This window comes from Dysidea avara, chromosome 7 (genome assembly GCF_963678975.1).
Source record: "Dysidea avara chromosome 7, odDysAvar1.4, whole genome shotgun sequence".
Classification (NCBI taxonomy): Eukaryota; Metazoa; Porifera; class Demospongiae; order Dictyoceratida; family Dysideidae; genus Dysidea; species Dysidea avara.
In genome coordinates this window covers 33,406,531-33,427,545 of record NC_089278.1, presented here as the reverse complement: position 1 = coordinate 33,427,545, position 21,015 = coordinate 33,406,531, and the positions used below count along the sequence as shown (strand labels likewise).

General features: G+C 38.8%; 1 protein-coding gene across 1 annotated transcript in view; it reads left to right on the top strand.

The window, feature by feature from the left end:
* Nucleotides 1-21,015, top strand: part of LOC136261460 (scavenger receptor cysteine-rich type 1 protein M160-like) — a gene marked incomplete at its 5' end in the record, with an annotated part of 163,506 nt that overhangs the window by 83,721 nt on the left and 58,770 nt on the right. The window contains 2 exon segments of the mRNA XM_066055468.1: nucleotides 9,836-10,156; nucleotides 18,164-18,487. Coding sequence (XP_065911540.1) covers nucleotides 9,836-10,156; nucleotides 18,164-18,487 — 645 coding nt within the window.

Sequence of the window (21,015 nt, the reverse complement as noted above, 5' to 3'; positions counted from 1 at the left end):
CTTCTAGTTGATCTTTCTACAGGGCGATTTGTTTGTAGCTGAGTTCTCTACAGGGTGATTTGTTTGCTGCTGAACTCTCTACATGGTAGTTTCTTTGTAGCTGAACTCTCTACATTGTGACTTGTTCTAGATGAACTCTCTACAATGTGACTTGTTTCTAGCTGATCTCTCTTTAAGGTGGCTTGTTTCTAGCTGAACTCTCTACAGGTGATTTGTTTGCAACTGAACTCTCTACATGGTGGTTTCTTTATAGCTGAACTCTCTGCAAGGTGACTTCTTCTAGCTGATCTCTCCACAGGTTGATTTGTTTGTAGTTGAACTCTCTACAGGTGATTTGTTTGTAGCTGAACTTTCTAAAAAGGTGATTTGTCTGTAGCTGAACTCCTTACATCGTGTCTAGTTTCTAGCTGATCTCTCTACAGGGCGATTTGTTTCTAGCTGATCTCTCTACAAGGTGATTTTTTGTAGCTGACCTCTCTTCAGGGTGATTTGTTTCTAGCTGATTGCTCTACAGGTTGATTTGTTTGTAGTTGTAATCTCTACAGGGTGTATTGCTTGTAGCTGAACTCCTTACATTGTGTCTAGTTTCTAGCTGATCTCAGTACAGGGTGATTTGTTTGTAGCTGATCTCTCTACAGGGTAATTTGTTTGTAGCTGAACTATCTATAAGGTGATTTGTTTGTACCTGATCTCTCTGCAGGTTGATTTGTTTTAGCTGAATTTTCTACAGGGTGATTTGCTTGTAGCTGAACTCCTTACATTGTGTCTAGTATCTAGCTGATCTCTCTACAGGGTGATTTGTTTGTAGCTGAACTCCTTACATTGTGTCTAGTTTCTAGCTGATCTCTGTACAGGGTGATTTGTTTGTAGCTGATCTCTCTACAGGTTGATTTGTTTGTAGCTGATCTCTCTACAGGGTAATTTGTTTGTAGCTGAACTATCTATAAGGTGATTTGTTTGTACCTCATCTCTCTGCAGGTTAATTTGTTTTAGCTGAATTCTCTAAAGGGTGATTTGCTTGTAGCTGAAGTCCTTACATTGTGTCTAGTTTCTAGCTGATCTCTCTACAGGGTGATTTGTTTGTAGCTTATCCCTCTACAAGTTGATTTGTGTGTAGCTGATCTCTCTGCAGGTTGATTTGTTTGTAGCCAATCTCTCTACAGGGTAATTTGTTTGTAGCTGAACTATCTATAAGGTGATTTGTTTGTAGCTGATCTCTCTGCAGGTTGATTTGTTTTAGCTGAACTCTCTACAGGGTGATTTGCTTGTAGCTGAACTAGCTGAGCTGATTTGTCATAAATCCTGAACCGTTCATCGGATTTGCACCAAATGTGATAATAGGATTCGCCTTTGGACTCCCTTTCTCTGTACCAAATTTCAAGGCATTCGGAGTACGCGCTTGCGTTTTATAGCAATTTTTGTAAGTGTGCGAAAAGACGAAGAAGAAAAAAACGAAGAAAAACCCCGAATTTTTGGCTGCTCATATCTCGGAAATGGCTAGAGCGATTTCCTTCAAATTTGGAATGTGGACTCCCCTAGTTTTCGGGCAACTCTGCAGCACATTTGGTTCCAATCGGATAAGGGATTACCGAGATACAAAAGTGTGAAAATTGCGTTTTCTTTCTTCCTGTTAATATACTCACGGTGTGGCGCGCCGGCTTCTTGGGCCGCACGACACACTACCGTGTGTCTTGATCCAAAACAGCCATGCTGTAAAAAAAGTGTGCGGCCCTGAGAAAGGCTATAGTGAAAAAAGATGTGAAATCCAAGGTGGCGGCCACGAAATGGCTGTGATGGTAGGTTAATGGTAAAAAATTTAATAATGACAATTCAGGTGAATTTGGTGCCACTTGGTCTTGGCACAAAATTCACCTGAATTGTCATTATTAAAATTTTTACCATTAACCTACCATCACAGCCATTTCTTGGCCGCCACCTTGGATTTCACATCTTTTTTCACCATAGCCTTTCTCAGGGCCGCACAATTTTTTTACAGCTTGGCTGTTTTGGATTAGATTTCACTTGTTTTTGTATTTGTATACCGCAAAACCGGCCTATGGCCGGCTTTGGGGCTTTTTAAACCTATCTTTTTTCTTTACCACAGGAAGAAGAAAAGATGAAACAGATGTTAAAATTTAATACTTTAAATATTTCTGAATTTATCAGTAAATGTACAAATTATATATATAATACATATATTTATTACAGAACTCTCTGCATGGTGGTTTCTTTGTAACGTAACACTCTACAAGGTGACTTCTTCTAGCTGATCTCTCTACAGGGTGAATTGTTTGCAGTAGAACTATCTACAAGGTAACTCTTCTTCTAGCTGATCTCTCTACAGGGTGATTTGTTTGTAGCTGAACTATCTACAAGGTAACTTCTTCTAGCTGATCTCTCTACAGGGTGATTTGTTTGTAGCTGAATTCTGTACAGGTGATTTGTTTGCAGCTGAGCTCTTTACAGAATGATTTCTTTGTAGCTGAACTCTCTACAAGGTAACTTCTTCTAGCTGATCTTTCTACAGGGCGATTTGTTTGTAGCTGAATTTTCTACAGGGTGACTTGTTTGCAGCTGAACTCTCTACATGGTGGTTTCTTTGTAGCTGAAATCTCTACAAGGTGAATTCTTCTAGCTGATCTTTCTACAGGGTGATTTGTTTGTAGCTGAACTCTCTACAAGGAAACTTCTTCTAACTGATCTCTGTACAGGGTGAATTGTTTGTAGCTAAACTGTCTACAAGGTAACTTCTTCTAGCTGATCTCTCTACAAGGTGATTTGTTTGTAGCTGAATTCTGTACAGGTGATTTGCTTGCAGCTTAACTCTTTACAGAATGGTTTCTTTGTAGCTGAACTCTCTACAAGGTAACTTCTTCTAGCTGATCTTTCTACTGGGCGATTTGTTTGTAACTGAATTTTCTGCAGGCTGATTTGTTTGCAGCTGAACTCTCTACATGGTGGTTTCTTTGTTGCTGAACTCTCTACAAGGTGAATTCTTCTAGCTGATTTCTCTACAGGGTAATTTGTTGAAGTCTGTACAAGGTGCTTTTTTTGTAGGTGCAGGTTGATTTGTTTGTAGCTGAACTCACTAAAGGGTGATTTGCTTGTAGCTGAACTCCTTACATTGTGTCTAGTTTCTAGCTGATCTCTCTACAGGGTGATTTGTTTGTAGCTGATCTCTCTACAAAGTGATTTGTTTGTAGCTGATCTCTCTGCAGGTTGATTTGCTTTAGCTGAACTCCCTTCAGGGTGATTTGCTTGTAGCTGAACTCCTTACTTTGTGTCTAGTTTCTAGCTGATGTCTCTACAGGGTGATTTGTTTGTAGCTGATCTCTCTACAAGGTAATTTGTTTGTAGCTGATCTCTCTGCAGGTTGATTTGTTTTAGTTGAACTCTCTACAGGGTGATTTGCTTGTAGCTGAACTCCTTACATTGTGTCTAGTTTCTAGCTGATGTCTCTACAGGGTGATTTTTTTGTAGCTGAACTCTCTACAGGATGATTTGTTTCTAGCTTATCTCTCTACAGGGTGATTTGTTTGTAGCTAATCTCTCTACAGGGTGATTTGTTTGTAGCTGATCTCTCTACAGAGTGATTTGTTTGTAGCTGACCTCTCTTCAGGGTGATTTGTTTCTAGCTGATCGCTCTACAGGGTGATTTGCTTGTAGTTGAGCTCCTTACATTGTGTCCAGTTTCTATCTGATCTCTCTACAGGATGATTTGTTTGTAGCTGATCTCTCTACAAGTTGATTTGTGTGTAGCTGATCTCTCTGCAGATTGATGTGTTTGTAGCTGATCTCTCTTCTGGGTAATTTGTTTGTAGCTGGACTCTCTATAAGGTGATTTGTTTGTAGCTGATCTCTCTGCAGGTTGATTTGTTTTAGCTGAACTCTCTACAGGGTGATTTACTTGTAGCTGAACTCCTTACATTGTGTCTAGTTTCTAGCTGATGTCTCTACAGGGTGATTTTTTTGTAGCTGAACTCTCTACAGGGTGATTTGTTTCTAGCTTATCTCTCTACAGGTTGATTTGTGTGTAACTGATCTCTCTACTAGCTGATTTGTTTGTAGCTGATCTCTCTGCAGGTTGATTTGTTTTAGCTGAACTCTCTACAGGGTGATTTACTTGTAACTGAACTCCTTACATTGTGTCTAGTTTCTAGCTGATGTCTCTACAGGGTGATTTTTTGTAGCTGAACTCTCTACAGGGTGATTTGTTTCTAGCTTATCTCTCTACAGGTTGATTTGTGTGCAACTGATCTCTCTATAAGCTGATTTGTTTGTAGCTGATCTCTCTGCAGGTTGATTTGTTTGTAGCTGATCTCTCTACAAGTTGATTTGTTTGTTGCTGATCACTCTAAAGGTTGATTTGTTTGTAGCTGAACTCTCTGCAAAGTGTTATGTTTATAGCTGATCTCTCTACAGGGTAATTTGTTTGTAGCTGAACTCTCTCCACAGTGACTTGTGTGTAGCTGAATTCTGTAGAGAGTGACTTAATCGTAGCTGAACTCTCTACAGGGTGCATGACTTGTTTATAGCTGAACTCGCTTCAGTGCGACTTGTAATGTTCTGAATCTCTACAGTGATATATTTGTAGCTTAACTCTCCACAGGGTGACTTGCTTCTTGCTGAACTGTCTATAAGATTAACTATTTGCAGCTGAACTCCCTACAGAATAACTTGCAATGCAATAGAATTCTTTAATGAGGTAAATAAATTAGCTGAATGCTCTATTAGGGTGACTGTTCTTTTAGAGTATCTCGATCTCGCATTTGCTACACGGAGTTGGCTTTCGAATCATAACTCAGTGGTTTGTAATCCAATTCTTCTATACTACTGCAAGGACTTTCTATGAAGATTATTCCAGCTATACACCGATTTTCAGCTCATTGCTCTAAGCGGTTTGCCTAGTAGGCGTAAAAACTAATACTTTTTTATTCATAAAAATCGATCGCGTAATTGTGACACAGGTTGGGTTTTGTGTCATATCTCCATGGTCTTTATCTCGATTCCTTTCAAACCACCAAATGGCACTCCTACGATGGTTACTCCATCTACATAGCAATTTTCAACTCATTCTTTGAGTAATGAGTTGAAAATTGGCGAATCCCTGTAGGCGTGACAACAAATCAATCTTGTTTTACGCGAATAATTGGTCATAACTCCTGAATCATTCATCGGATTTGCACCAAATTTGATACTAGGATTCGCCTTTGGACTCCCTTTCTGTGTGCCAAATTTCAAGGTAATCGGAGCACGTGTTTGCGTTTTATAGCAATTTTTGCAAGTGTGCGAAAACACGAAGAAAGGAAAAAAAAAATGAAGAAAAACGAAGAAAAAAATGGAAACTTTGGCAGCTCGTATCTCGGAAATGGCACGAGTGATTTCCTTCAAATTTGGAATGTAGACTCCCCTTGCTGGCGGGCAACTCTGTAGCAAATTTGGTTCCAATCGGATAAGGGATCACCGAGATATAAAGGTGTGATAATGACGTTTTCTTTCTTCCTGTCAATTATACTCACGGTTTGGCGCGCCGGCTTCTTGGGCCGCACGACACACTACCGTATGTCTGGAGGTTTCTGTACAGTAAACAAAAACACACGTACATACTGAAAACTACACCATACTACTACTTATTACCTAACTATATACTTATTACTACCTACGTACTCAACTTAACCAATGTCAAAGTCAGGAAATTTGTCCCCAGCAGTAAGCGAATACTGGCAGAGTATCATTTTCACATTGTACCTCCACAAAGTCACAGACAGTTGCTGGAGAAGTTGGCGCCTAGCAAACTTTCGAGGTAAACCATTTCTAACAGTTGTTCTGTCAGCTATGGATCCTAAAATTGATAGGGCATATAGTGACCAAACAACAAAGGTCTCACATACAAGAGGGATAAAATCTCCTCCATTATCATTCACAATGTCCTGGTATTGGTTGTCCTTAGCTATCTCACCAACAGCAGCGGCCACCCCAGCCTGAGAAGAAGCAGAAGATATGACAGCAGACTGAGTGGTACTCCTGACAGAGAGATCAAAATAGGCAGGACGACCAAGATGAAAGTCAGGGTGGTATATGTCGCCAGGACGAGATTGGTCAGATGAAATGCCTTGCTCCCTAAGAACACCAGGGTGATTTTGGAGCAAGGCATGGTGTACAACAGACACTAAAGCATTATGACGCTGGATCCTCAAGGGACCATGAGAGCACCCCAGCAGATGATCACCAAACTGGTCAATGACAGATAGACAAGTACAGAGTGGTAAAGAAGGGAACAAAGGAATGCCAAGCCACAAACGTAAAGCTATAGTAAAATCGTGAGGAGGAATAGCTAGACCCAAAGCAGGCTGTGGAAGTGCTTTAAGCCAACCACTGCTGGTGCCAGAAGAATATGATAAAGCACGCAGACGTGCTTGATCACGAATAGTGGAACTGCTTACAAGCTGTTTAAAAAGTGAATCATCTAAAATGGCTTGAAGGTCAGTAGTGATGTGTCTTGATTCTTCTTCGTGATTTCGCACACTTGCAAAAATTGTTATAAAACGCAAACGCGTACTCCGATCGCCTTAAAGTTTGGCACACAGAAAAGGAGTCCAAAGGCGAATTCTAGCATCAAATTTGTTGCGAAACCGATGAATGGATCAGGAGTTATGACCGATCATTCGCGTAAAACAAGTTCGATTTGTTGTCACGTCTACAGGGCAAACCGCTTCATGGAAGCAGTTGAAAATTACTATGTAGATGGAGTAACCATCGTAGGAGTGCCTTTTGTTGGTTTGAAAAGAACCGAGATAACGACCATGGAGATATGACACAAAACCCGACCAGTGTCACAATTACGCGATCGATTTTTATGAATAAAAAAGTGTTAGTTTTTACGCCTACTAGGCAAACCCCTTAGAGCAATGAGCTGAAAATCGGTGTATAGCTGGAATAATCTTCATAGAAAGTCCTTGCAGTAGTACAGAAGAATCGAATTACAAACCACTGAGTTATGATTCGAAAGCCAACTCCGTGTAGCAAATGCGAGATTGAGATACTCTAATAGAACAGTCACCCTAATAGAGCATTCGGATAATTTATTTAGAATTCTATTACATTACAAGTTATTCTGTAGGGAGTTCAGCTGCAAACAATTAATCTTATAGACAGTTCAACAACAAGCAAGTCACCCTATAGAGAATTTAGCTACAAATATATTGCTGTATAGTGATTCAGACATTACAAGTCACACTGAAGAGAGTTCAGCTATAAACAAGTCATACACCCTGCAGAGAGTTCAGTTACAAACAATTCACTCTTCAGAAGTTCTGCTACAAACAAGTCTTCATGCAGAGAGTTTAACAACCAAAATCCACCATGTAAAGACTTCAGCTTTACTAACAAGTTACTCTGTAGAGAGATTAGCTAGAAATAAGAGAGAGCTCAGCTAGAAAACGTCACCTTGTAGAGAGAGTTCAGCTACCAATAAATCACATTGTAGAGAGATCAGATAGAAGAAGCCACCTTGTAGAGGGTTCAGCTGTGAAGTGATCACCCTAGAGAGAGTTCAGCTAGAAAAAAACTACCCTGTAGAGAGTTCAGCTACAAAGAAATCATCTTGTAGAGAGATCAGCTAGAAACAGGTCACCCATAGCAACATCAGCTACAAAGAAACCATCCTGTAGAGAGTTCAGCTACAAACAAATCACCCTGCAGAGAGTTTGGCTACAACAAACCACCCTGTAGAGTATTCAGCTACAAACAAATCAGCTTGTAAAGTATACAACTAGACACAAGTCATCCAGTAGAGAGATCAGCTGCAAGAAGTTACATTGTAGAGAGATCAGCTAGAAGAAATCACCTTGCAGAGAGTTCAGCTACAAAGAAACCATCCAGTAGAGAGTTCAGCTACAAGCAAATCACCCTTTAGAGGGTTCAGCTACAACCACATCACCCTGCATAGAGTTTAGCTACAAAGAAACCATCATGTAGAGAGTTCAGCTGCAAACAAATTGCCCTGTAGAGAGATCAGCTAGATGAAGTCACCTTGTAGAGATCAGCTACAAAGAAACCATCCTGTAGAGAGTTCAGCTACAAACAAGTTACCCTATAGAGAGATCAGCTACAAACAAATCATCTTGTAGAGAGTTCAGCTACAAACAAATCACCTGTAGAGAGTTCAGCTATGAAAAGATTACTGTGTAGATAGTTCAGCTATAAGAAGTCACCTTGCAGAGAGTTCAGCTACAAAGAAACCACCATGTAGAGAGTTCAGCTGCAAACAAACCACCCTGTAGAGAATTCAGTTACAAATAAATTGCCCTGTAGAAAGATCAGCTAGAAGAAGTTACCTTGTAGAGAGTTCAGCTACAAAGAACCCACCATGTAGAGAGTTCAGCTGCAAACAAACCACCCTGTAGAGAATTCAGCTACAAATAAATTGCCCTGTAGAAAGATCAGCTAGAAGAAGTTACCTTGTAGAGAATTCAGCTACAAAGAAACCATCAAGTTGAAAGTTCAGCTACAAACAAGTCACCCTGTAGAGATATCAGCTGGATACATGTTACCTTATAGGGATCGGCTACAAACAAATCAACCTGTAGAAATATGTGTTGGAAACAAAATCATCTTTCATTGTTAAATATACAAATATTTTTAAACAGACAAAAAACTGTACACAACATTTCTTCCTTTGTTCCAATATTCCTACAGAAAAGAAAAGAAAACTAGTTAGAAGGAAGCACCAAAGCCAGTTAATGGCTGGCTTTGTGGCTTGCAATACAAAAAGAAGTGATGTCTAAACCAAAACAGCCAAGCTGTAAAAAAAAAGAGTGCGGCCCCCAAAAAGGCTAGGATGAAAAAAGATGTGAAATCCAAGGTGGCGGCCAAGAAATGGCTGTGATGGTAGGTTAATGGCAAAAATTTTAATTACGACAATTCAGGTGAATTTGGTGCCGAATCCTAGTGAAGGAGGCAATGCAAATTCACATGAATTGTCGTAATTAAAATTTCTTGATCTCTCTACAAGGATATTTAAAACACCAAAACAACTGAAATCCATGTGAAAACTGTATAAAAGGGGTGTGGCCTTCAAAAGCCTAGGTGGAAAAGTTGTGAAATCAAAAGTGGTACCCATGAAAGGGTTGTAATTGTGCTGATGATTGTAATAAATTTTAAACAATGGCTTTGTGCATTATCATTTACATCATTGCAGCCATTTCATGGCCATCAACTTTGATTTCACAACTTTTTCACCCAGGCTTTTAAACGCTGAACCCTTGGCTGTTTTTACATGGTAATTATTAACATTTCAATATTGCTGTGGCAACTATGTGAACAATGAGCTTTCACTGTTTGTGTGGAGAAAAGTTTTCATGAGTTGAAGGCACCCTCCAATCCACTTTGATAAGTTAGGAAATGAATCATTAGGTGCATGTGATTCCAATACAGCATCCTTGACTGAATCACTTACGCATTATCTCAGGAGGTATTCTATAGCTAGATGCATCAACTTGGGACTGTTGTAGCAGTCTAGTAGATTGTCAAACACACTAAGAGGCTTTGATGAGTTTAAGGTGAGTTAGAGTTAGAGGGTGCAAGGCACTGATCTTGTCCAAAGCAGGCCAATAGTGTATTATATGGCTTGAGTGTCTTCTATAGTAGCAAAAAGGAGCAATGGTGTTCTCCTTGTCTTCCCATACTAAAAGGTAACAACACATTACTATGACTTCCTAGAGAAGAGCTTCAAGTCACACTGTTATTAGAACATATCAGCTCCTAGACCCCCCTGAGAACTAGATCAAGGCAAGTTTGTATGTTTTATTAGCTGCTTTTGTTTTTATACCTCTAGTTCTGATCAGACTAGTTGGAGGCAGTTCATACAATGAGGGTAGAGTAGAAGTCTACTACAATGGTAGATGGGGTACAGTGTGTGATGATGGATGGAGTAGTATTGATGCTGGTGTGGTGTGTAGACAACTGGGATTTGGATCATCAGGAACAGCAGTGTATTCAGCTGGGTTTGGTCAAGGATCAGGATCAATCTGGCTAGATAATGTTGCTTGTACTGGTAGTGAATCAACACTGGCCAGTTGTGGTCATCTTGGAGTTGGTGTTACAAGATCTTGTAGTCATAGTGAAGATGCTGGAGTGAGATGTGGCAGTTTACCAGGTAATCATTTACTATATAGCACTCATGTTCCTATTAGCAGCTGCAGTGTATATAATATTTACACATGACTTCAGCTCTGTGCTCCCTTTTTGAATTGGAATTATTTTTGTACTGCAAATGCCCTTCCTCCACCTTCAGCAACGCCACATACCAAATTTGAGCAAGATTTTCTTGAAATTTGTTGCATTTTAGGAACATATTTTGGCAAAATCACATATATATCAAGTTTGGTGAAAATTTGACGAATAGTCATAGATAGAGCTATAGATCATCATTTGCATTAAAAATGCCGACATTTTGTCACACCTACAGGGTTAAACACTTGCGGTAAAATTTTGGTAGGTGTATAAGGTAACCATCATAGCTCAAACATTTTGTGAAATTGCACTGATACACCTATAGATTTACAAGGAAAAAGTCAACAGAAACTATAGAGTAAATTTGCAGAGTCAAAATACTCTAATAGAACAGTCACCCAAAAATTTAGAAAGTGCATGAAAAATGCTGTAAAAAAGTTCTCCAGGGTTCAATCCAGAGACTTCCAGACTTAACTCCCAAACTCTTCACCACTGAGCCACCGTTGCCAGCTCATAACATATCCTAATAGTACAATCATGCATACCTACCTTGGAAGATATTTACTTGTTTATCAAAGAGTGCAAACAAACACAAGCATTGTAATAAACTTTATATAGCCATAGCCATAAACAGACAAGCATAAAATTAGTATTTATTGGTTATTGGTATTGAATCAGTAGTAGGGAGGGTTGTCAGCTTTTAAAAAAACTTTTTTTGCTCTTTTGGATAAAAGCATGAAACTTGGTATAAAGTTTGTGTATGACAAAGATAATTTCTCAATTGGGAGCCACCTAAGGTTTGAACTTTGGTGACCTTTACAGGCAATTTTATGTTCAAAAGTGCTAATAATAATAATAAATAAATAATAATAAAAGCTGTCAATTTTGTGTATATTTCATGTTTATATGATCCAATATCCACAAACTTGTAGTCAAATTCAACCCCCGTAAAGAATAAGTTTCTTTTTTACAGAAAGTCCAAAGCTTATTCGGTTCTAAAGTTATAATGATGATAATACATGTCACTATTTTCTCCCACCCATGAACCATGTTAAATAGGCATGATAGGTCAGTGAACTACCATGGGGTAGTACATATCCAGGTTATACTCTGTGTGGTGGGATTATGTTCAAAATCCAATTTGTGTGCTTTTTACTATTTGAAATATAATTTATTCACAAAATGTTACTGTTTTCATATGAATGCATTAACGAAGACAGTTGCTTGTGTTCTGTAGTTTGTGATTGCAGGAGTTTCTACTGTAGACTATTAAATTCCTATATGTGACCCATGCAGTCTGAGAAAATCAGTCTTAGCGCCCATGTCAGCAGATTCAATTTTTCACCCAGGACACAAAGCTACATGAATAAACTATCTAATTCCACAATCAAAATCAGCTAGACTTGAGTGGTCTGGTTTTGCTGGCTGCTTTTCCCAAACCCAATGGCAATCCGTACGTGTGGTGTGGGGCCTTAATGGAGCTCTGGTCAGCCTGGGGATGACTGTATGTGGCTGTACAGCTCTGTGGTGTTCAATAAGCACCTTTGCTGTGAATTTTCTTTCAGTTTAGCCAGTTTTGAGACCTAAATGGCCCAGAACTTGGCCTAATTCATCCCTTGGCCTTCCCTTTCAATTTTTGAACACCATCTTGCCTGCCTTCCAGGGCCCTCCCCACCTCCCACCTATTTGCAGCTCGCCTGATACAGTCAACCTCGGTTTAAAAACTATCTAAAATGGCGGGAAACTTAGTTGTTGGCTACTTGCACAGTGGATGCTCTGGAAGGTAAGGAATTGGGGTAAAACATGTGAAAATTTGGTACACATAGCTTCAACCATTGGCGAGCTGCAACACACTAAATACTTAAAACCGGCGTTTCTGGATACTTTTAAATAGGCGATAAGCCCGGTTTTCTCAGACTGGGTCACATGTATTGTTCTAATCCAATGCCTCTGGCTTTAATCCAGAATACATTTGTAATCTGACAACAGCTGTTTGCTGCACCAATATGACTTTGTCTGTTTGATATTGTCTTGATAACTCAACATCCTCACAAAGTTTTTCTGCCACATTTAGCACTGAGGTTTAAGTTCACTGTAGCTGTGTAGCATAAGCAACTCGCTTCTACATGTCTACAATTTATAGCAACAATGTTAATCTCTTTATTCAATGCCATGTTAACAAGTATTGTATTATAGTCTCATAATATATGGGAGTGCCGTAATGGGTGATTACTATGTCAGTTACAAACCAACCACAGTTCATTCTAGAGAACCAACTAGGTAAGATGAGCACAATGCTCATATATATCCTATAGCTAGGTACTGGTCATAGTGCAAGTTTAAATCAAAACATTTATCCAAAAGTAGTGTGACTTTATAATTATGTTGTACATTTTAAAATAATTGTCTGGAATGTAGAAACTTAGTAAAAGTTTCTTAATTCTTATTTGTATTTATTGTATACAGTGTAGCATACTGTGTAATATCAAAAGGCTTGCAATAAGATACTGTATAGTGAAGGAATTGGCAGTTTATTTTTGAATAGTATTAAATAATATAAATGCCATAATATCTAGATGTACAGATCACCAGTAAGCACTGCTTAATGCCAGTTTGTTTAACACCAGTTCCTTACAATAATATACACCAAATCATGACACACTAACATAATCCTTGGTATACTGCATTAAGGGTGCTCTAGAATGACATTGTTGGAAATTAAGAAGGGTGATGACTAAAATGTTTAAGTCAAGTTAAGTGTATTGGTTATTTTGTATCCCACGGGAATTAGCACCATTTTAGGCATATGTGTCCTATGTCATTTTAGATGAGTGGGTGTGTTTATATGCAGAGTTAAAAATAACAGTTGGTCACCGGCCAATCTCCAACCACATTTGCTTATTTTAGAACACATGTTGAAGTCTTCAGCCACTTTTCAGACTACATGATGATGTACATACTGTAGGTCTATTGGGCACGTGTTTTGCTACATATGCAGCTGGCTATCCATAAAATTTAATGGTATAAACACTTGTCATGGCAACCTCTGGTCCATCCTTCTGTATCATATTACAACAATAATTCATGACTGGCTATCCAACTTTCTAACACTTTGCAAAATATTAGGCTATTTGTCCCACAACTTTCTGCATGTTATTTTGAGCTCTGCTGTATAATGTAAACATGTTTTGTGAAGGCTTTGACAGCTCTATTAGGGTATTTGAGCATTCTATTAGAGTGTATTGATCTTTTTCACGGTTTTCAACCCCACTCCAAGAAGGATAGTTTTGGTGAAATATCGGGGGCTAAGCCCCCTTAGAAGACCAAGCCCCCTAGCCCTCAACCCCTCTCCCTTCCACCACTGATGACATTTACTACTAACTACGGTTAAACCCCAAGTATGTTTACGACTATGTTATATACGTTATGCTACTTTAACTTTGTTTTGAAGCATACCGTAGATTGAGTTGAAATGGGAATGATACTCTGGTTTTGTCAGAGGTTCACATACAGGCTCAGGAGGATGACAATACTGTCAACTAGTAAGATGTTGACATACAAGTAAGGGAATAATGCTAAGGATGTTTGAGAGTGAGAACCATCCTTCCATTCAAGGTTAACTTTTCCCATCATAATACCACCGATGCTTGGCACTCTTTCCACTATAGACTGTATTCCAAATGACGTCATGAAATAAAATAGCTGTGGTTATTGGTAGGGTTTCCAATGTAAAAATTTGACTTCTTCAAAATAGTTTGCTAACTGCTGTTACATGTTGGACTAACTCTCACTTGAATACAGCAGCAGTAGCAATAAATTCCATTACCTTCTTGGGGTAGAAATCGATCAAAATATCTGCAAAATCCAACATCACGAGCTGTAACTCTCAGAAGCCTTGATCCTTTATCGCAATTCTGGAGTTCAACCTTCCTCTGTGTGTAAACCTTCACCTAAAAGCATTGGTAGTTTGATTGGTGAAGTAGGTTTCCTGTCGCTGCATCATTTGAGCACGATTTTGGGCTCCAAAAAACGGGTTTTCGTCTACGGACACCAAATGATTGATAGCCCAAACTTCCTCACACCACAGTAGCAATTATCCATCGACAAAGAAGTCACATACGAAGTATGATTAAACTGTGACATCTCTAACCATCTGGGTGAGCATGATATAGGGCAAAATTAGCCAGAAATCACACTTTCACTACATAACTTGCCCACTCAACTGCTTAAAAATAGAAATCTTGACGTAAAACAACTGTATGATCCCTAAAGTACGACTAAAAGTGAGGTTATCGTAGTCAGGAATCGTAAAATAAAATTTAATGGCTAGGGACCCGCCTATTATGCTCATAATTTTACCTATTATGCTATGGTGCACTGCTCAAAAATTTACCTATTATGCTTAAAGTTATTCTCAATACTTACCTATTATGCTCAAATTATGCCCAATTATTTATGCCTCAGTTTTCATGCTCTGCTAATAATTTCTAGTTTATGGATAAATAATAAGTGGCTGAAACACAAACTTACTTGTCAAAATGCATATCACAGAAAAGATCGATATACTCTAATAGAACAGTCAGTTATGTGATTGTTCTATTAGAGTTACTGACTGTTCTATTAGAATATATCGATCTTTCTGTGATAGCTATTTTGATAAGCAAGAATTCATACTATTACACAAATATTCTACCTATTATGCTAGCATTATGCTCAATGCTTTCAGGCACCTATCATGCTCATAATTATGCCAGCATAATCGGCGGGTCCCTATTAATGCACCTATCAATGTTATCCCCCACCTCCCCCCTCCCGGGTGTAGTGGGGGAAATGGTGGGGATTTGACTTTTTGAAAAATCAAATTCTCCACCCACTGGGGAACAACTAGTGGTCATATCTCCATGTAGTATCGCTGGAATAAACTTTAGGAAACAGATCAATTCTTATAGCTTGCAAGCTAAAGCAAACGCCTAAATTTCGAACGGTCAAATGCCCCACTAGTGGGGCAAAAGTTCTGATCAAATCGGCAAAAATCCCCCACTAATCCCTAAGTAAGCCCGGGAGGGGGGTAGTGGGGCTTAACATTGATAGGTGCATAATGGCACTAAGAAAATTGTAATTAAGCTCGCATGATTTCTGCCATCTAAGCACTTGATGTCCTATGCAGTGCCACGACAACTGTGATTTTCTCCCTCAATACAAATATTGCCTGCCTAGTAATAACAAACAAATAAATGCAGGCTGTGCATAGCATTACTAACCACACCCAAGCCTAGTCACATGAGCCTGATTAAAGTAGGCTAAGTGCGTTTGTAGCTGAATTGCAGTGACGATAACTTCACTATTAGTTATACGTTATGGATCATGCAGTTGTTTTACACCGAGATATCTATTTTTAAACAGTTGAGCGGACAAGTTATGTAGTGAAGGTGTGATTACCGGCTAATTTTGCCTACTCACCCAGATGGTTAGAGTTGTCACAACTTAACCAAACTTCGTATGTGACTTCTTTGTCGATGGATGATTATTACTGTGGTGTGACGAAGTTTGGGCTATCAATTGTTTGGTGTCCGTAGATTAAAACCCGTTTTTGGAGCCCAAATCATGCTCAAATGATGCAGTGACAGGAAACCCACCTCACCAATCAAACTACCAATGCTTTTAGGTGAAGGTTTACTCACAGAGGAAGGTTGAACTCCAGTATTGCAATAAAGAATCAAGGCTTCTGAGAGTTACAGCTCATAATGTTGGATTTTGCAGATATTTTGATTGATTTCTACCCCAAGAAGGTAATGGAATTTATTGCCACTGCAGCTGTATTCAAGTGAGAGTTAGTCCAACATGTAACAGCAGTTAGCAAATTATTTTGAAGAAGTCGAATTTTTACATTGGAAACCCTACTATTTGGGGTATTCTAACAATTTCTAGTGAGAGTTCCATCGGGGCTTAATAAGATTCAAATCACTATTCAATCCTGGAAGAAGATATTGACCTAAAACTAACAGGTACAGTTATCAGGGTATAAAATCTATTCTCTAATGCCGGGTTAGAATTTTTCAGCTGGTTTTCAAAATTTAGAAGAAATACTATTGTTTCTTTGCTGTAATAACCAAACCTGGTAGTTTCGCCTCAATATCTTGTTTGTTAGGCCGCTCCAACAAAATTCCTTGTTTCCCATTTCATTGACCTTAAAAATACATGCGGGCGGTCGGTTCATTATCCATTATTCATTATAGATATTTCCATTAATTTTCGAAATTCATAACTAAGAATCTTAACAGTGAAAAGCTAGCTAAATGAGCTTTCTAAATGCTAAACTAGGTACTGCTATGTATGTCAGTGCAGTCACAGGAAAAATAATGAACATTGACAGTAATATTGACGGCAATACTGAATGACCATGCGGTAAGGGAATCTGCATGTGAGCGGGAAATGGGAAGCAATGAATTTTCTTAGAGTAGCCTTAGCCTCTATGTCAATCTTCGAAATATTGATCGCCATTGGTGGTAAGGCCACTCCTAGAAAATTCCTTGTTTCCCATTTCATTGATCTCAAAAATACATGCAGGCGGGCAGTTCATTATCCATTATTCATTATACTGAGATATTTCCACTAAATTTTGAAATTCATAGCTAACTTACAGGTAAGAATACAGTAGAAATATTTAAACTAAGAACCTGAACAGTGAAAAGTTAGCTAAATGGGCTTTCTGAATGCTAAACTAGTTGCTGCTATGAATTCACAGATAAATAATGAATAAAATGTTTGGTTGACAGCAATAACGAATGACCATGCGGGAAGAGAATCTGCATGTGGGCAGGAAATGGGAAACAATGAATTTTCTTGGAGTGGCCTAATACTCGAAAAATATAAGAGTCCCCCAAATAGAAATACAGTCTATTTGAACTTCTCACTGTACAGGCTCCAGGAAAATATTTGAACAACAGATGTCACGTGCAAGGACTAATCATAAATAAAATTATAGGCGCTTTTGAGTGTAACACAGTGAATGGCTTGACCCTTGGGATTGACAGTTGTGGAGGACTCCAGGGAGGACCGGTGATGCCACAAGAGACAGTGCTGTTGTGCGGTGTTGCATGGCTTCTCGTATGGAGATAATAATTCTTATTGTTTTACTGTGATATAATTTCATGCACTACTCCAGCTTGTTTCAGTACTTTTTATCGATGTGGTATGGTCCTTACTCTCTTTGAAAATTCCAAACTTTTTTGTGTACCTGTTTGTTAACCTTTTCTGTAAATAATTATTATGACTGGTGAACCCATCAAAAGAAGGAAATGGCGCCTTACGCCCTAGTTATATCAATTGTCATCTAAAAAGTGAAGTATCCATTATGCTTTATTGTCAGCTATGTTCAACCTGTTACACAGCAGTATGAATCAAGAACTGTCCAAAAAGCACCTCTGTAATTAAAGTAGCCACTATGAAAAATATGGAGAATTTCCATTATGAAAGGAAGCCATCATGTGTTACCGCCAAATTGATACTTTTTGCTGTCAGCAATAATGAATGGGACACAAAGGAAGACACTGGTAAGTCCATGAAGAAAGCATTGTACGTACTGCGGTATGCCAAAAGGTACCTCTCGGGCTGAAGCGACATCAAACAGTAAAGAAATCAAGCCTATAGCCTTAGCTGTTATCGAGTTATGCTTGTCTAAAGGCACCAGTCAGCAGAAAATTCCGTTATTTTAAAAAATTCTGTAGAAACTTGTTGAAAGCAATTGGGTTGATTTAAAGGCTTGTTCAGGCTTGAGTTTTATCTAACAAATACTACCTCATTGTTATCTGGGAAAAGTGAGGCTGGTTTTTGGGTGATGTTTTTTCATGGGCCATGCCTACTACTGTATACTCCTTTGTGGTCCCTATACTATTGTACTGTATGAATAGCTGCATTTGCTTTTTTGTAGCTATTCTGATCAGATTAATAGGAGGCAGTTCATACAATGAAGGTAGAGTAGAAGTCTACTACAATGATAGATGGGGTACAGTGTGTGATGATGGATGGAGTAGTATTGATGCTGGTGTGGTGTGTAGACAACTGGGATTTGGATCATCAGGAACAGCAGTGTATTCAGCTGGGTTTGGTCAAGGATCAGGATCAATCTGGCTAGATAATGTTGCTTGTACTGGTAGTGAATCAACACTGGCCAGTTGTGGTCATCTTGGAGTTGGTGTTACAAGATCTTGTAGTCATAATGAAGATGCTGGAGTGAGATGTGGCAGTTTACCAGGTAATCATTTACTATATTATAGCACTCATGTTCCTATTAGCAGCTGCAGTGCATATAATATTTACATATGACTTCAGTTCTGTGCTCCCTTTTCAAATTGGAATTATTTTGTACTGCAAATTCCCTCCACCTTCAGCAACACCACATACCAAATTTGAGTAAGATTGACTAGCTTGATTTCCTTGAACTTTCTTGCACTTTACAAACATATTTCGGCAAAATCACATACCAAGTTTGGTGAAAATTTGACAAATAGATATAGATAGAGCTATAGATCATTATTTGCATTAAAAAGGCCAACTTTTTGTAAAGCCTACAGGGTAACCACTTGAGGGATTAGTTGTCTGTCACCTAAAACTGATATCTGAGTTATGTATATATTTAACATGAGCTGGGTCATTTGTACTAAAATAATCACATGTTGTCATGGATATGTTGCAAGACTAAAAAAAAAAATTTGGAGAACAAATGTGGCTGAAATGCAATACCAAGAATTTCATGGATATGTCAGTGTGCACAAGTATGTGGAGCATTGCTGATGGTGGCAGACTGTAGCTACATATAATAATAGCAGGCACAACCATGCACACAGCAATTATCAGCCTAAGGACACATTTTGTGTATGTTGTGTTTATCCTTTCCATCAGCGTTCAGTACGTGGGATGCAATTTGGCAGTGAATATTTATGTAGTTTTCTCAGGGTCCATATCAGTGATCAGTCTGGGCACTCCTGACACTAAAAGGCTTCAGGTGGAGAGTCATGCATCATTACACAAACTTACCATCTGGAAACTGCATCTTCTTCACACAATGGCTTGCTAGGTGAGGTTTTCTCCCATTCCATACACGAGTGAAGGTGGCCTAGTTATGTGAGACTAAAGAAACAAGACTGCAAATGTGTTTTAACCAACACAAACTAACCTCCAGCGATTAGTAGCAACTTCCAATCATGTTGTTTATTAAGCAGGCATAGCAACCACTCGTCTTCCAATCAAAATAGTTGCTGCCATCCACTTTCAAACACAAATAAACAGTAGTTTGCTTGTCTAGAATCCGAAATCCGTCTGGTCTATTAGTAGTTGGCGTCACATGCTAACTGTTTTGATTGACGTTAATAGAATCATCATACGTTTCTATCACCTCTATGAAAATACCCACCCATTATACAACTGTCTCTTCATGCAACATGGATTCTATTCCTGGTGAGTGCAAAGCCTTAGGCCTTGTAGTTTTCTCAAACATTATTTATTATTTATTTATTCATTATTAATTATTAATGTCATAATTTTAACCGCATTTTGTATTATCTTTAGCACTTAGTTGTATAACTAGGACCGGGTCACATACAACCAAGTACATACACCAACGTTGCAACCTACCCATTGGTCAAGTATAAACAGTGCCATAGCCAGCACTCAGAGCAGTGTGTGTTCTAGTGGAAATGATACATATGCATACATACATAGGCAAGGGAGTTTAACTGGCATCAGAAAACTACAATACTAAAACACAACTTACACAAAAACCAAGTTAGTTAACTATATTGAAAGTTTATATTGTAGGTGTGATGCTCTCTGAAGATGACGAAGTGAGGCTATGCACAACAAGGAATATGGTGAAGGCACAATTGGCAAATGATCCCAATCAAGCCAATATGGCACAATAGACTCTGTTGTAACTAGAGATGTGCCAGTATATCAGCGGTGTGGCATTGGCACTAGTTGGAACGGTGATCACAGTCTATGATATTATGCATACAGCCATGCACAACATACAGGAGATAGTTACACATTGCTGTATATGCAGCAATTCATCTCTTGTTTATTACAGACTCACAGTAGAGTAGTAGTTAAGCCGGGTGGAAAATAATTCCAGCTAGCTAGCAAGCTAGGTGAAGGATGAAGATGTACAATACAAGTATTACATTGAAACATCCTCATTACCTTGTTGTTCATGAGCGCATCAGCTGGTATACCAGCTGGTCCATATCAAAACATATGTATGGGATTTGTCAAATCAAGCATTTTCAGGTGATTAACATTAAAAGTTTTCAAAACACTGGGTTAAACCCTTATTAATGTTTAGTTACGCTACCACTCACCTATTTACGTGCTCTGTTCCTTGGATCTTCATTCTTCACCTCCAGCAATCCATTGATTGAGGAGGGGGTTTGGTAAGTGCCAGGGGGCCTCATCTGCCATGGTATATGGCCTAGGCAAGGTTATGTAATTCCAGCGGGGCCAAAGTAGGAAGTACTTTTGGTTTATTGATGCTTGGGTAATGAAAGAGTTTAGAGCAGAGAAGCGTCTCTGTCCTAAACTCTTTACAATAGAGGCCATAGGTAGGTCATGATATGTATTATGTATATCGTGATCTACCCCCCCAAGCATCAAGGTTATTTATTTAGACCATGCAGTGTGCAGAAATGATGATGGTGGCAACATCTAGTAATATGCAAGATAAGCTATGCTTGCAGCATACAGAAGATGATGATGATGTGCAAGCTGAGCAACGGTGACATACAAAAC